This window comes from Kwoniella bestiolae, chromosome 6, assembly GCF_000512585.2.
Source record: "Kwoniella bestiolae CBS 10118 chromosome 6, complete sequence".
Lineage (NCBI taxonomy): Eukaryota > Fungi > Basidiomycota > Tremellomycetes > Tremellales > Cryptococcaceae > Kwoniella > Kwoniella bestiolae.
Genome location: NC_089246.1, coordinates 56,619 through 69,565, shown reverse-complemented (window position 1 = coordinate 69,565; position 12,947 = coordinate 56,619). Strand labels below are relative to the sequence as shown.

At 48.9% G+C, this 12,947-nt stretch overlaps 5 protein-coding genes across 5 annotated transcripts; 1 reads left to right on the top strand and 4 right to left on the bottom strand.

Moving 5' to 3' along the window:
- Positions 1–192: 192 nt before the first annotated feature.
- Positions 193–2,429, bottom strand: I302_107235 (uncharacterized protein; the record flags this gene model as incomplete). Its single annotated transcript, XM_019193637.1, has 10 exons — positions 193–416; positions 480–812; positions 886–922; positions 994–1,062; positions 1,128–1,543; positions 1,604–1,689; positions 1,742–1,906; positions 1,966–2,180; positions 2,234–2,302; positions 2,355–2,429. 10 exons carry the CDS (start codon positions 2,427–2,429, stop codon positions 193–195), a joined length of 1,689 nt encoding a protein of 562 aa, XP_019045114.1.
- A 648-nt stretch (positions 2,430–3,077) lies between these two features.
- Positions 3,078–4,287, bottom strand: I302_107234 (uncharacterized protein; the record flags this gene model as incomplete). The annotated part of the gene is made up of 7 exons (XM_019193638.1): positions 3,078–3,106; positions 3,173–3,347; positions 3,407–3,522; positions 3,586–3,787; positions 3,843–4,067; positions 4,127–4,206; positions 4,269–4,287. The coding sequence occupies 7 exons, from the start codon at positions 4,285–4,287 to the stop codon at positions 3,078–3,080; spliced, it is 846 nt and encodes a 281-aa protein (XP_019045115.1).
- A 924-nt stretch (positions 4,288–5,211) lies between these two features.
- I302_107233 (uncharacterized protein) lies at positions 5,212–8,925 on the bottom strand (the record flags this gene model as incomplete). The annotated part of the gene is made up of 18 exons (XM_065870423.1): positions 5,212–5,274; positions 5,343–5,408; positions 5,460–5,996; positions 6,061–6,276; positions 6,338–6,479; positions 6,537–6,605; positions 6,667–6,777; positions 6,843–6,862; positions 6,916–6,955; positions 7,011–7,072; positions 7,124–7,196; positions 7,270–7,292; positions 7,353–7,620; positions 7,676–7,890; positions 7,954–8,488; positions 8,546–8,618; positions 8,688–8,723; positions 8,784–8,925. 18 exons carry the CDS (start codon positions 8,923–8,925, stop codon positions 5,212–5,214), a joined length of 2,691 nt encoding a protein of 896 aa, XP_065726495.1.
- A 323-nt stretch (positions 8,926–9,248) lies between these two features.
- Positions 9,249–10,583, top strand: I302_107232 (uncharacterized protein; the record flags this gene model as incomplete). The annotated part of the gene is made up of 7 exons (XM_065870422.1): positions 9,249–9,309; positions 9,374–9,384; positions 9,456–9,596; positions 9,658–9,974; positions 10,053–10,104; positions 10,167–10,374; positions 10,426–10,583. 7 exons carry the CDS (start codon positions 9,249–9,251, stop codon positions 10,581–10,583), a joined length of 948 nt encoding a protein of 315 aa, XP_065726494.1.
- A 404-nt stretch (positions 10,584–10,987) lies between these two features.
- Positions 10,988–12,342, bottom strand: I302_107231 (uncharacterized protein; the record flags this gene model as incomplete). Its single annotated transcript, XM_019193641.1, has 5 exons — positions 10,988–11,112; positions 11,168–11,558; positions 11,619–11,798; positions 11,859–12,117; positions 12,167–12,342. The coding sequence occupies 5 exons, from the start codon at positions 12,340–12,342 to the stop codon at positions 10,988–10,990; spliced, it is 1,131 nt and encodes a 376-aa protein (XP_019045118.1).
- Positions 12,343–12,947: the final 605 nt, after the last annotated feature.

Genomic DNA, 12,947 nt, shown 5'->3' with positions numbered 1-12,947 from the left:
GGGATTCTGGGTTACGCCTATTTTGCATCTAAGAAATGACATCTATATGATCTATACTATATTAAGGTAAAACTGTACAGTGAATTTAACGAATGCAACAACTGCTGCTGCCAAACAAATCCTTCTGCACAGTGAAAAATCTTTCCCCACATCTCCCCCTCGGTGGGCTGTATGTAGGGCTTCGACAGGATCTTAAGATTGTTCTTCGATGTCGTCTCGGAAGCCTCGTGTTGGTCGAGACGAGAACTCCAAATGAGCTGTGTCTCGTGCCTTCTGAGCATTATCGTGGATGTTTCCATTGTTTTCCTCCGACCATTTCTTTCGAAGAGCATCTTTCGCCTGTCGCATCTCGACTGACTTTCTGACACCAAAGCCGTCATGAAACACGGTTGCGATTTCGTCGATGGACAGACCCTCTGCATCTCGGCGGTCAGCTCCTATTCCTCTTTTCCTCGCGCTGACGTCCAGCTGCCACTCACTTGATTCAGGATAGCAAAATAAGACGAAGATATAACCAGCCACAACAAATCCAAGGTACAAGCCGTACGTTCCGGAGGGAGTCAGAGTCTCGAGCTCCGACAAGAACGATACAGACACCACGAGGTTAGCTATCCAGCAGGTTGTTGTAGCAATGGCAGACCCCGAAGCTCGAATCTCCAACGCAAGGAATTCTGACTGATACCAGGCCAAATGCGAGTAGGTCAAGCCAAAACCCATAGTGAACAGCACGATTCCACCGATGACTACCCCGACATGAGTCTTGTCGTACGAGAAATCCGTGTTCAGGAAGCCACCAGTGGGTTGACACATATCTGAAAATAGATCAATCGAGCCATGATCAGTGCCATGTCATAGTCATTACACTGAATGAGGACAGTCTCTCACAATAGAAAGCCACAATGTTCCACACGAGACCGGCGATCTGAGTATCACACAATCGCATCAGTCTTATAATACATTTCGTCGTCCTATGCGAGTGATGAGTATAATCACCATCAAGGGACCTGCCCACACGAGCAACCCACGCCTTCCTACCCTGTCAACTAAGGACATACCGATGACCTGGGAACCACTTTCAGCGTTACTTGATCGGCCGAAAGTGGAGCCGTAAGTTCTGAGACACTTACCAAGAACAGCGCATTGACACCAGAAGGAATGAGACCTCCGAGCGCAGGATTGGACAGACCCAATAATCCGAATAAAGTACCAGCATAGTATAGCAAGGCATTGAAGCCACATAGCTGTCCGAAGAATTGCAGGCCACTGACGGTGATGATCGGTCTTCGATAGGCTTTCGTCGAAAATATTTTTTGTACTCGCTGAGATAAAGTCATTTGTCTTTGTAGTTTAGTGGTAGCAGCAACGTATTCCTCGGCGACACGCAACTTGAATTCGATCTGAGCATCGGGCGCATGCTTGTATACTTTGCGCATGACTTGTCTTGCGTCCTCCTTTCTGTTTCTTAGAAGTAACACTCGAGGGGATTCAGGAAGCCAGTGCATGAGGCCCAGCTGTACGATTGAGGGTACAACACCGAGGGCGACTGAAATAGGAAATCATTAGCGATAAAGAAACTCGATCTCCAGCTTAAAAGGTCACATACACAGCAGACGCCACCCGTGTTGCATGTTTTGTACGCCGGCACCGATACCAGCAGCCACTACTTGTCCTACGGGAATGAATAACGCGCTGAACGCATCGTGAGCGTACGACATCAAATTGATGAAGACGAAAGACTCACTTGATACCAATGCATCGACCACGCACTGCGGTTGGGGCTAGCTCTGTGATATACATAGGAGCAATCACAGCCGCACCTCCTACCCCAACGCCGAGGATGATACGGCCGACGATGATTTGGGCCAAAGAATAACTGGACGCAATGAGGACTGCTCCCACTGTGAAGCTATTTGTCTGTAAACCGTGTGTCCGTGCCAGGTTCCTCGTAGTGATGCCGTGACTCACAAAGCATCAGCGATAGTGATGCACCACTTTCGGCCCATTTTGTCCGCCATCGCCCCTAAGATGGCGGATCCAAAGATAGCTCCAATGGTAGTACCCGCTGTAACAATCTCTTGTTGGGAATACGTGAGTTCGTGACCCAAATCGTTCCCTATCAATGGCAGGGCAACACCGACCACCGCTGTGTCATATCCGAACAAAAATCCAGCTATCGCAGCCTGAAAGCAAGGATATTCAGGACGGATGTATGACTTTGTCCATTTGCACTCACGGCCAGAATCAAGAAGAACAAGTAAAGCGTCAACTTGTCATCGCTTTCGGCTCTAATAAGGTCCTCATCCTGTATATGGGTCGTCAGCTAAAGACGCCGCGAAAGGGACGACTTCACCCACAATTAGATTCAGAGAGAAGTCTGGAGCGCTCTCGGAATCAGAGCGCTCAATTCTGGGCGTATTGACTTTCGACATATCGTTTACTAACTGATGAGACTTTGCTTGAGTGCAATGATGAAACTCGAAAGAGATTTTTTGAACTGAACACAGCTGCCTTATCTTGAAGGACTCGAAGCACACCTTGGAGTCCGATCTACACTTCGGACCGAGGAGAATCTGGTTACCAACCTTAACGCGCTTGCAAATTCTCGTTGGGGCCGCACTTGGGGGTTCCATCAACAGAACAATTTTTTTGGCAATCTACGTCAGCGATCACAGAGCAGAAAGAGGTTGCGGCAAGTTTCAGGGTCCAGGATTATCCGATTCTTGCGTTTCGGCAATAGCGTTTTTGTTTATCTCCGCTTAATCCGTTTGAGCCAAGCGAACAAACAAGGGTCATTTACAAGCTTTCGGATGACGACGACCGGAAGACGAAAATGGTTCTCCTGGTATCATTTCAGTACGCTCAGTGAACAGCTTATTCCAAAGAATTCAGCTGTCTCCATTGGGAGTAATTCTGCAAGTCGGAGAATGCTGCGTGTGTCACAAAGGGGTAGATCAACCCTCGCTAGGCTCCCCTCCCACCTGCAACAACTTGGTCGGACAGGCTGACACATTGATTATCATCATTGAATGGACATGCATGCAAATGTATACAAAAAGGCGCGAAAACAGACTGAAAGCTTATTCCAAAGATAAAGCGTTCTTTCGGGCTGTTTGACTGGAATGTCAGTGTTCATCTTGATCCAAATCACGAAGAATCCGGTCTCAAGACTCACGGTCAACGGGACCACCCCAGTTACTGCTTCCTCTCCATCCACCATCAACTCGAATATTGAAATCGTTCATCATGGAGTTTTCGATCAAGAAAAGAATTGCATCCGAGATCTCATCGGGGTGAGTGACTCGTCGAGGGAAGATGACACCTGCCTCTAATTCGGAGTTGAAATAAGGCTGTGCAAAGGGTTGGGTAACATCAATTGGTGTCCTGCGACAGATGATGCTATACTTACGATTCGATCTGCGCTCATCAAGCCGGAAGCTACTACAGCTGGGGAGACAGAATTGACTCGGATACCCGAGGGACCCAAGAAATCGGCCATACCTTGGGTGATACCAAGGACGGCAGCTAAAGGCAGGAAGATACGTGAGCAATCGAAACTGCCACGCGGGAATCTCATATGAGACCTACTTTTGGAAGCACCGTAAGTCAAACACCTGGCTGGAACAGGCTGAGCAACAACCGAAGCGATATTGACGATACACCCTCTCTCTTCAGTCACTCTAGGGGCGAATGGGCCTTCGTCGGGGTACTGGGAGTTGATGGCATCGGCAATGGCTGCATTAACGGCGAAGGTACCATAGACGTTGACTTGAAGCACTTTGGAGAATGTCTGCGATCGACTGTTGAGCTGTGTATTCTACGGGTATGAACTCTGCGCAACTCACAGCGACACTGTCTACCAATTTGTTATTCCATTTTCTGCCTGGTGCTATAGCTGCACAGTGGACGGCGCCGAAAAGAGAACCTTTCGGGATGACTTGGAGAGTCTGCTCAGTCGCAGCGACTACAGAGTCGAGGTCGGCGATGTTACACTTGAAATAGAATGCTCTTTCGGGATGGTAGGATTTGACTTTGGCTTGGCCTGCCTCATCGTCAAGGATGTCAAAAGACTAGTAAGAACGAGACTCGTGTGAGCCTGGCGAAGTGTACACGCCGGAGAGACACTTACCACAACGTATCCTCCTTTTGCGATTATGGATTTGGCTACAGTACCTCCAATGCCTCCACAACCTCCAGTGATGATGAAAGCTGTGGTCAAAGATTATGTCAATCATAAGCTCCTCCGCAAGACGCCCTCTTGCTAGACTTACTTCGACCTTCAACCTTCATTTTGTTTCTGTTTCTAAGCGTTCGATTTGAAAGGGGTTTTCGGTGAAAGAAAGAAAGATCAGTTGAATCTGCGAAGAGTAACATGGCGAAAGATCTGCTGTTTGCTTCTGAGGCTGCCTTTATACGTACACCAGCTCACCGCTCACGCCGCTTCCAAATTGGACATAACGGACGTATCCCATGGTCATCCCGGAAGCGGGCAAGAAGTAGGCTATATTTCCGTGGTGCGGACAAACTGTCCATTGTTTGGAACGCGTAACTAATTTCCGACAGATGAAAGAGTCGGCACTGTTTCCGGAGCAGTCTCAAAGCAAGTCAAAACGGAGAACTCACACCACATGGTCATAGTGACCCCTCCCGTATTCGATGCTCGACCCGGCTAGCACTCCATAGTCGGATCCCGCGGAGTCAGACACGTTGCTGTTCTGCGTTTATGCGTGCAGATGTTTATTTGTTTTGAATTATGAGACTGAACTACAGCAGGGTCGGATGTATCGCTTCTCAAGTAACCGATCTGGAGCATGATCACATGCCAGGGTAGATAAAATATCTTGTCCGTTTTCAAAGTTGGGTTTCACTTTATCAAAATGTCATCTTCAGTTTCGGCTTGTCGCGAATCAGAAAAGCTGGACTACGAAAGTCGCTGATTGCGTTGCGTGTCTCGCTCCTAAACACACAGTAATGCACATCATAGGGTGGCAAACCTCATTTTGCATGAGGCGAAGTATCTATGGCACTGTTCGCACATGTCTGTAGGCGATCTTCATCCCTGGGGTGAAGGTCAATTAATGTGATTGCGACGTAATCGGCTGACATAAGCTGTCCATCCTCATTTTGTTAGATAGGATGCATATCGGTTATTATGCATTCGTCTGATCAAAATGACACAGTAATCTGATGTATCAAGGTAGAATGGGTTCAGTCTCATGCGCTTCCAACATTGGTGTCCATACCCATGCCAGCGTCCCATTCCCACCAATTTGCCCCCTAGATAGCACAAAACAGCCGCAATGAGCTCAGACCATCATTGATTCACGATCTTCAAAAATACTCACTGAAGTTGGCTGGCCTGAAGTTTCGGGAATATCTTGTAGCATCAAGGGGTCCCAGAATTGATGCAGCTAAGAGAAAAATCATTAGCAGACAATCCCACAGGATAGCGACTCACTCACCAAGTCATTTGTGGAATTGCCAAAGAAGTCGCTGGATTCATTATCCATACCTGCGGAGGACTGCTGGCCCTCATGTGCGCTCACAAGATCTGACGTACCTAACAATTGTTGCAAGGCGACGGAGATCGTGTCGTTGACATCTGCTGTGGGGGATTCGGTGGCTGCGGAAGCACTTGGAGTGGTTTGCGAGATGGTTTTGGCCGTCTGTCCCCCTTTCGAAACCCGTTCGATCAGCCGGGTCCTCCAGCCAATCAATTCGATGTTCTCGTCCTCGCTGTCCGAGCCGACATCATAAGTCGTCGATTGAGCTACGGACTGACCACCAACGGCCTTCTCGATCTTACGTGCTGCTTGAGCTCTTAAACGCAACAGCCAACGCAGATTGTTCACCGTTCGTTTGGAAGCTCCACCCTGCACTCCCGACGTGTAGAGCGAAACGGTCGCATCGATTTGAGACAGGGCAAAGGTGGCTAAGGCATTTTGTGGACTGCTAAAGATTAAGGTGCCAAGGCATACTGCGCAATTGAAAGCGTGATACTGAAACAGGAAGATTGATTCAGCATCGCTTCAAAAGAATGGGCCTCTGCTGCATCCAACTTACCCAGAGGAACCAGTGACGTGCACAAACATTCGGGTGGATGGAATATAAGCTGGTCACGACGTTGATTATTACTTGACACCGCTCCACGACGGCAAGGAATGAGGGACCAAAAGGAGATTTGGTGGGATCTTGCGAGCCATCGTGCAGGGCTCGAGCGTAGTAGGGCCGGTGTAGGAAGAGGAATGTCTCGGAGAGATTGATGGCGAGGGTACTTTGCTATAAGGAAGATCAGCGCAAACGACGACGGCGTGAGAGGGGAGTGCACATCAATGCATACCTGTAGGGTAAGCACCAGATTGCCCTTGAGCGCCTGAGGGCTGTCTCGTATAGCAGCTGCAGGATCCGCGTACACCGAAGGCATGGCCAAGAGAGCGGCACGGGATCGCAATCGATATGGCACCTGTTTCTCAAACTCGCACCTGAGTCGAAGGGGGATGTCAAAAGAGATTCGCCCTCCAGACCTGTAGTAGACTCACAGTCTTTGGTGCAGTTCGGTGACAGTGTGATAAGGTGTTGGTTTTACTTTCATCGCGTGACTTAGTATGCTATGACGGAGGGAACATGTTCTTGAGCCCAACATCCGAGCGATATATACGGCACACTCACGCCACGGATACCTGTGTCAACTCAAACTTCAAAGTGTAGAAGTCTTTTTCGAACGGCGGACCCGTGCTTGCGGGAAACGCCGTGTCTATATAATCGGGCGACATTGTACATCTGAGGAAGGATACCTTGGTCTCAGTGTTGTGCTCAACCTTTCAACGGTGCAGGGCTCGACCTACGGGCGAGAGAAGCAATTGGCCTGTGACAAAGACACGATGTCAGGAACAATTGCAGTAGCGTTAGAACACTCACCTGAAAAATATCGGCAGTGTTGCATTCCCAGAATACTCGGCTGAGCAATATAATCAATATTTGTTGTTGTAGAAGGTTCGGGAGTCTGTACTTACCGCCGCTCCTCGACAACCTCTTCTGGCAGATTCCAACGGGCACCATCGCGATGTATACCCATCTGAACCGAATCAGCGCATCGAATGTAGGCGAACCATCGGGTTGCACTTACCGCTTGTATTAGTCGCATGGCTATGCCCCATAAAGGCCAGGCCGCATCTCCATTACGACCTCGTTCAGTCTCACTACACGAAGCACTCGCTTCAGACACCTGTTCATCGAGCATGACGTCGACAGAAGAAATCAACAATTGCTCACAGAAAGTAGTGGGCCATGATGTGCTGCGGTTGAAATTAGCTTTCAATCGGTCATGTCGACAGGCTCAGAGAAAAAGCGCTTACAAGCGCTTGAATCCCAGCTAAAGTTGTGTGCACTAGAAAATCGCCCTTGGCTAGACATGCTTTGGCTAGAGCACAGTACACTTCAGCGCAAGGATCGTTGGGTCGTAACTCCAAATTATGCAATGCGCCCATGGCCAATACCGAGAAGACCAGGGCAAGCTCTTGAGGTTTTATACGACGATTACCCGTTCCATGTGATGCACCGTGGAGCTCTTGGTAGGCAGCATTGAAGATGGGTTGAAACCTTTCGCGAGGCGCAACATTGTAGCTGATGGACGTCAGAGTCACAGTCAAACGAAGACAAGAATGGACATGATACCCACTGCCAGGCAAAATATCTGTAGTACGAGTCGATCATTATCGATCCCTCATCCATAGAGGGCAATTTGGCTATAAGACTTTCCATAGACTGATGTTGACCCTTGAATGGGAACAAAGCCGAGGTCTGAGCCTCTTGAGCAGCGATAGCAGGGCCTTGGCGCTCAGGAGACGGATATCTCGATGCTGAAGGCGATTCCGTCGGATCGGTACATTCTTGCTGATTCACGCTCATAGTCTGAGCACATTACACAGGATCACTGGGAATGAAAAGATCACTCACGTCTTTCAACCACTCGCTCGCCGCTGTAGGACCTAGATATTTCGACCTCCCACCTTCACTCAACATCAATGTTCCATAACTCTGATTCTCAGGTGACATGGGCTGGGCAGGAAGAACCGGTATCGGAACTGAGCCAAATGACGATGACGAAGGGTCGGAGAAGTCAAAGTGCACATGATTGATCTCAGGTTGAGGAGGTAGCTGAGCTATCGCAAAGGTTGGTGTGCTGGATGAGCCTTCATTCATTTGAGCGGCAGCGTCAGCGAGCTCGGACAACCTAGCCTCGGTGACTTGCTGGAGGGGCGATGGAACAGGAAGGGGATTTTGAGAAGGAGGGTGGGCAGTGAACGTCTTCGGTGCACGAGCGGAATCTGACGAGAAAGATGATGGTGACTGATTCCCCAATGAAGGATGATTGGAAGAAGTAGGTTGTGATTTTAGCGATCCCGGCTGTTCAGTTGTCGGCAGCGGTATACCGTGAGATAGCAGCACCCCCTCAAGATTCTCTAGACGTGACAGAAGACCGGTAGATTCTCTTCGAAGCAAAGATGATCATCAGCAGGAGGATTGACAGCAACGTGATGGCGCTCACGTATTCCCCTGTCGTCGCTCTTTCTCCGGACACAGATGGCCACAAGCTCGTCTAACGCAATTGGCACAAGGGACTAATCAAACGGACACTTCTTAGCCACGAGCTAGGGATGTTCGAATTGGACAGATGAAATCGGACTTGCTCTGTCGATCGCACTTGAGCTTCAGCCTCCGGCATTCTGGGAGAGATGCATCACATGTCAGCGACATCCATTCATTCCAGCTTGTTTCCGACTGACCTGCACAACTGAATTGTTGTCGCTGTTTCCTTTTTTTCCGCGGTTGAGCGCTGCCCATTGCTTCATCTGCGGACGGACGAGATTTAGGCTGATGGGTGATGGACGATGATGTATCTGTTCGGGGTAGTTCCTCACTGGACATGATCTATGACGATTTCCTTTCGTGGGTACGGACCAAAGCACGGAGATTGATCATTTGGGTTAGAAAGGACAACTTGTCCTCTGCCGTGGTGTTGTTTGGGAGTCACTTTGAGTCTACACCCTGTGTGGTGCACGTGACCCGTCTCATGCCCTGCAGAAAGACAACGGAAATACCGGATTTAACGGGATACCGACGATATTTAGGAAGGAAGGCAAGGTAAGGTATTGGAGTAAGTGGTTGAAAAGAGCAAAAGTGTTCTGCTTGTCGTTCTGTATGCATGAATTTGTAACGTGTATCCGGTGCAGAAATCTAAAGGGAACACCATGGTCAAGAAGTATACAGTCACAGATCCTTTGTTGAAACTCGGATGCACTCTGGGTGAAGGTGAGCGAGGGCCACGAAAACATTGCACCGCGGTTGAAATGAGTTGCTAACGATCTTGGCACAGGTGCTGTCTGGGTCAGTCTGCCCGTCACTCTTGGTACCAATGCTTAATATCATACAGAACTGACGTACAAGGACTTTGTCAGGATACTCGAACTCAAAGATTGTATTTCGTGGACATAGATCAACGCAAGGTGTACACGTATGAGCCATCCACCGGCGCGCACGGATATCAAACCTTCGATAACAAAATTACGAGTCTGTCCGGTTTAGCAGACGGCTCAGGTGTCAGTACCAGCAAGCACTGCCAGGAACAAGACTCATGCTGATCTCACATCTTTCTTCTAGCTTATCGCTGCTATAGACACGGGGTTTGCCTACATTCCTTTCAGTTCATTGCCATTTCCTCCAGACGGTTCCAAGCAATCGGTTATCCCAGTTGAAGTGGACGCGAAATGCAATGAGAAGGAGAAGCGCTTCAATGAGGGCACTGTGGATCCAGCGGGACGATTTCTATCCGGTACTCTAGGCTTTGAACATGGGTCAAAGGATGGAAGGATGTTCTCATTAGCTGTCACAGCGGAAGGAAATCACAGGGCTCCCCTCGTATTGGATAACATCACGTGTACTAATGGCATGGGATGGACTGCGGATGGTGAGACTATGTGAGTGAATGCTCATTTGGTGTCAGTGGAACATTGAGTAATTGTGTCTGATCTGATATGGGTCTTTGTACAATGAAGGTATTTCACCGACAGCTGGATCAAGGAAATTGCTGCGTTCGACTACAATCTGGTGAGTCCATATCTCCCGACAGCCCGAGTCAGGGTCTCGACTCAGCTGATGTACCTACATAGGAAACCGGAGAGATGAGTAACAGACGGACCTTCTCGATTCTTGAAGATCAATATGGTGAACCAGATGGCATGTGCACTGATTCTGAAGGCGGTATCTGGTCCGCACGATGGGGGGCAGGCAAAGTTGTTCGACTCACACCTTCCGGTGAGCTTGACGTAGTCATTGACTTCCCCGGAGCATGGCACATGACTTGTGTCGTATTTGGAGGTATGTTATTCAACGTCCACTTCAAGGAAAGTCGCCTGACGTGATGCACAGGACCCAGCTTAGAAGACCTTTATGTCACGACAGCTTCTTCCGACTACACGGGTGACAACCTCCCGGAACGCAGCCAAGGTGGTGACCTGTTTGTCGTACGAGGACTTGGTTATCAGGGTGTGGAAAGACATAGGTTCAAGGGTACTGCTTCCACTTAACCGCTCTCCTGTCACCACCTGGATTCTTACATAGATGATACCTATGGCGATGTATGCGGGTACTGAAATGCACACACTATTGAAGGCACCAGGAAATACGGTCTTTGTATCCATCTAGAGCAGCTAGAGAAGGGCCGTCAGCGTTGATAGGGTGGGTCTCAGATCTCGAGATGAACCGGATTAGACGTGGGTACACCATGACAGCGTGTGACCCGTGCGCATCCAGAGATACCCAACTTTACAGTCACGCAGATTGCGCATGCTGCCATACAAGGGCTGTTATGGGAATGTGGTATGTCGATACATCAGTTTGATGTCAACATGTTGAAAGTTTCGACACATCATTTGACTTCATGCATAAACATACGACCACCTAATGTCCAGAAACCTAAAGTGGTCAACAATTAAATAGCGATACCTTCGATAAGCTTTTGCTTGGATTTGGCCATGGCATTGGCGTATAAGGCGGGAACATCTTCATCATCTCGCTCCATTGATAAGGCCTCGAACACTTCCCACATGACAGGACCTACGCAAACATTATCAGAAGGGAGGATACTCGTTACGCAGAATCTTTGAATTACCTTTGAAACCACATTTGAGCAGAGTGTTGAAGCACTCCATCACCCTAGCCGCACCCATATCGTCTTCACTCTTTACTTGTCTACCAGCATCCCTGCCAACGAATGGGACCGGTCGACCACATACAGCCCATACGAATCTGTCACCCCTAGGGGAGTTTGCCTTGATTCGCCATTCGTCGAATGGAGAGCCTTTCCCCAGGGGAACAACAGGTTTGAGGACATCGGACAGTTCGACATAGAAGATTTTCTCTCCAGGGACTTTCGACAACCGACCGATCATATCTTTGAATTGTGAATCAGTGAATCCCTCACCGGTGGTGGGATCGTACCCATAGCTTGGAGCTAATGGCCAATGAGCGGTATCTAAACACAACCCGAGGTTGGGATGGTCCTGGCGATAGCAAATGAGTCTGTGTTAGTGTACGTTCTCAGCGTTGTGAAGTCCACTCACGCCGAGCTGTACCAACTCCCAAGTATCCTCCCAACTGGCTAATCTTTCCCCAAAACACCAACTCTCATATGCGATCTTGACGGGTGGATTCTGCTTAGCACCTAGCTCGGCGAGCCAGTGAAGATCTCTTCCGATTTCCTCGAAAGATGCAGTGGCTTCCGGTTTGTCGTTAGACCCAACCTGGGGAGATTCTTTGATTAGCTTCCTCAGTTGTTGATGGATGACCCCCAACCGACTTACTTGTAGATGTTGTACGCCAAGTTTGGAGCATAATGGTAACCATTTCTCGGCCTTCCTTCTGCACCACTGATGTCTTTCACTGCCAGGAGTCCATGCCTCAAACTGATTCAAAGGTTGGAGTACCAAGATTGTGAGACCGTAACCAGCTGCAAGAGCTTTCAGGTCCTCTGCTTTGCCATATAAAGCTTCCCACAATTCTTCATCCGAAGGGTCCGGCTCTCCACCCTCGCCGTACTCTTCAGGACAAGTGGACGCAGGTCTAGCAATGCATGAGCTGTGTGCTAATGACTAAGAAAATATGAACTTACAGATCCGGGAGCTTTTGCCTGACCCATTCTACGTAGCCTCCAAATCCTACTTCACAATACTTGAAACCGGCGTTTTGGATTGCCTTGAACTTGTCCTCCAAGGTGAATTTAGAGGAGAATCCGAGAGAAGCGGTGGCAGCACCAAATTGAAGCTGATCGATGATATTGCTAGACATGATAGCATGTATTACTTTTTGAATATGCAGCAGCAGTGAGCAACTACAGTGCTCGAATGATCAATGACTTATATGTCCACTCCAGTTCTCATCGTAGATATCCGTGGTGGACGGAGAAAAATGATTGGGTCACCCAATCATGCCCGCCACGGAAATGATTGGCAGTATCGCCTCTCAAGTGCTCGGTTCCACGGCCCGGCAGCGGATTTTTGCATAGGAGAACGTTCAATGCAAGAATCCACCGAGGAGGTCGTTACGATTTTTCGTCAGGATGGAGATGGAGGAATCCCAATGCTTCGTTCCAATCTTTCATGTTGAGGAGATATCACGATGCAAAAACCGGGGATTGCCTTTCTATCCTGATATCCCCGCATGCCTACACTCCCTCACAGTGGTCCACCGCATCAGCTAAAGTCAGCACATAATTTCGCTACGACCTCGTGGTCTTAATGTCTTTACGTAATTTCTTTGCGTACGCGATGTGACATCACAAGAGCTACCACGGCAAAAGCGACACATGTCCCTGATCTGCTCGTCTGTCTGAACGGTCGGCATATCCACCAGCCAATCTAAAGATGTTGTTGCTTGGTCATGGTGACAGATTC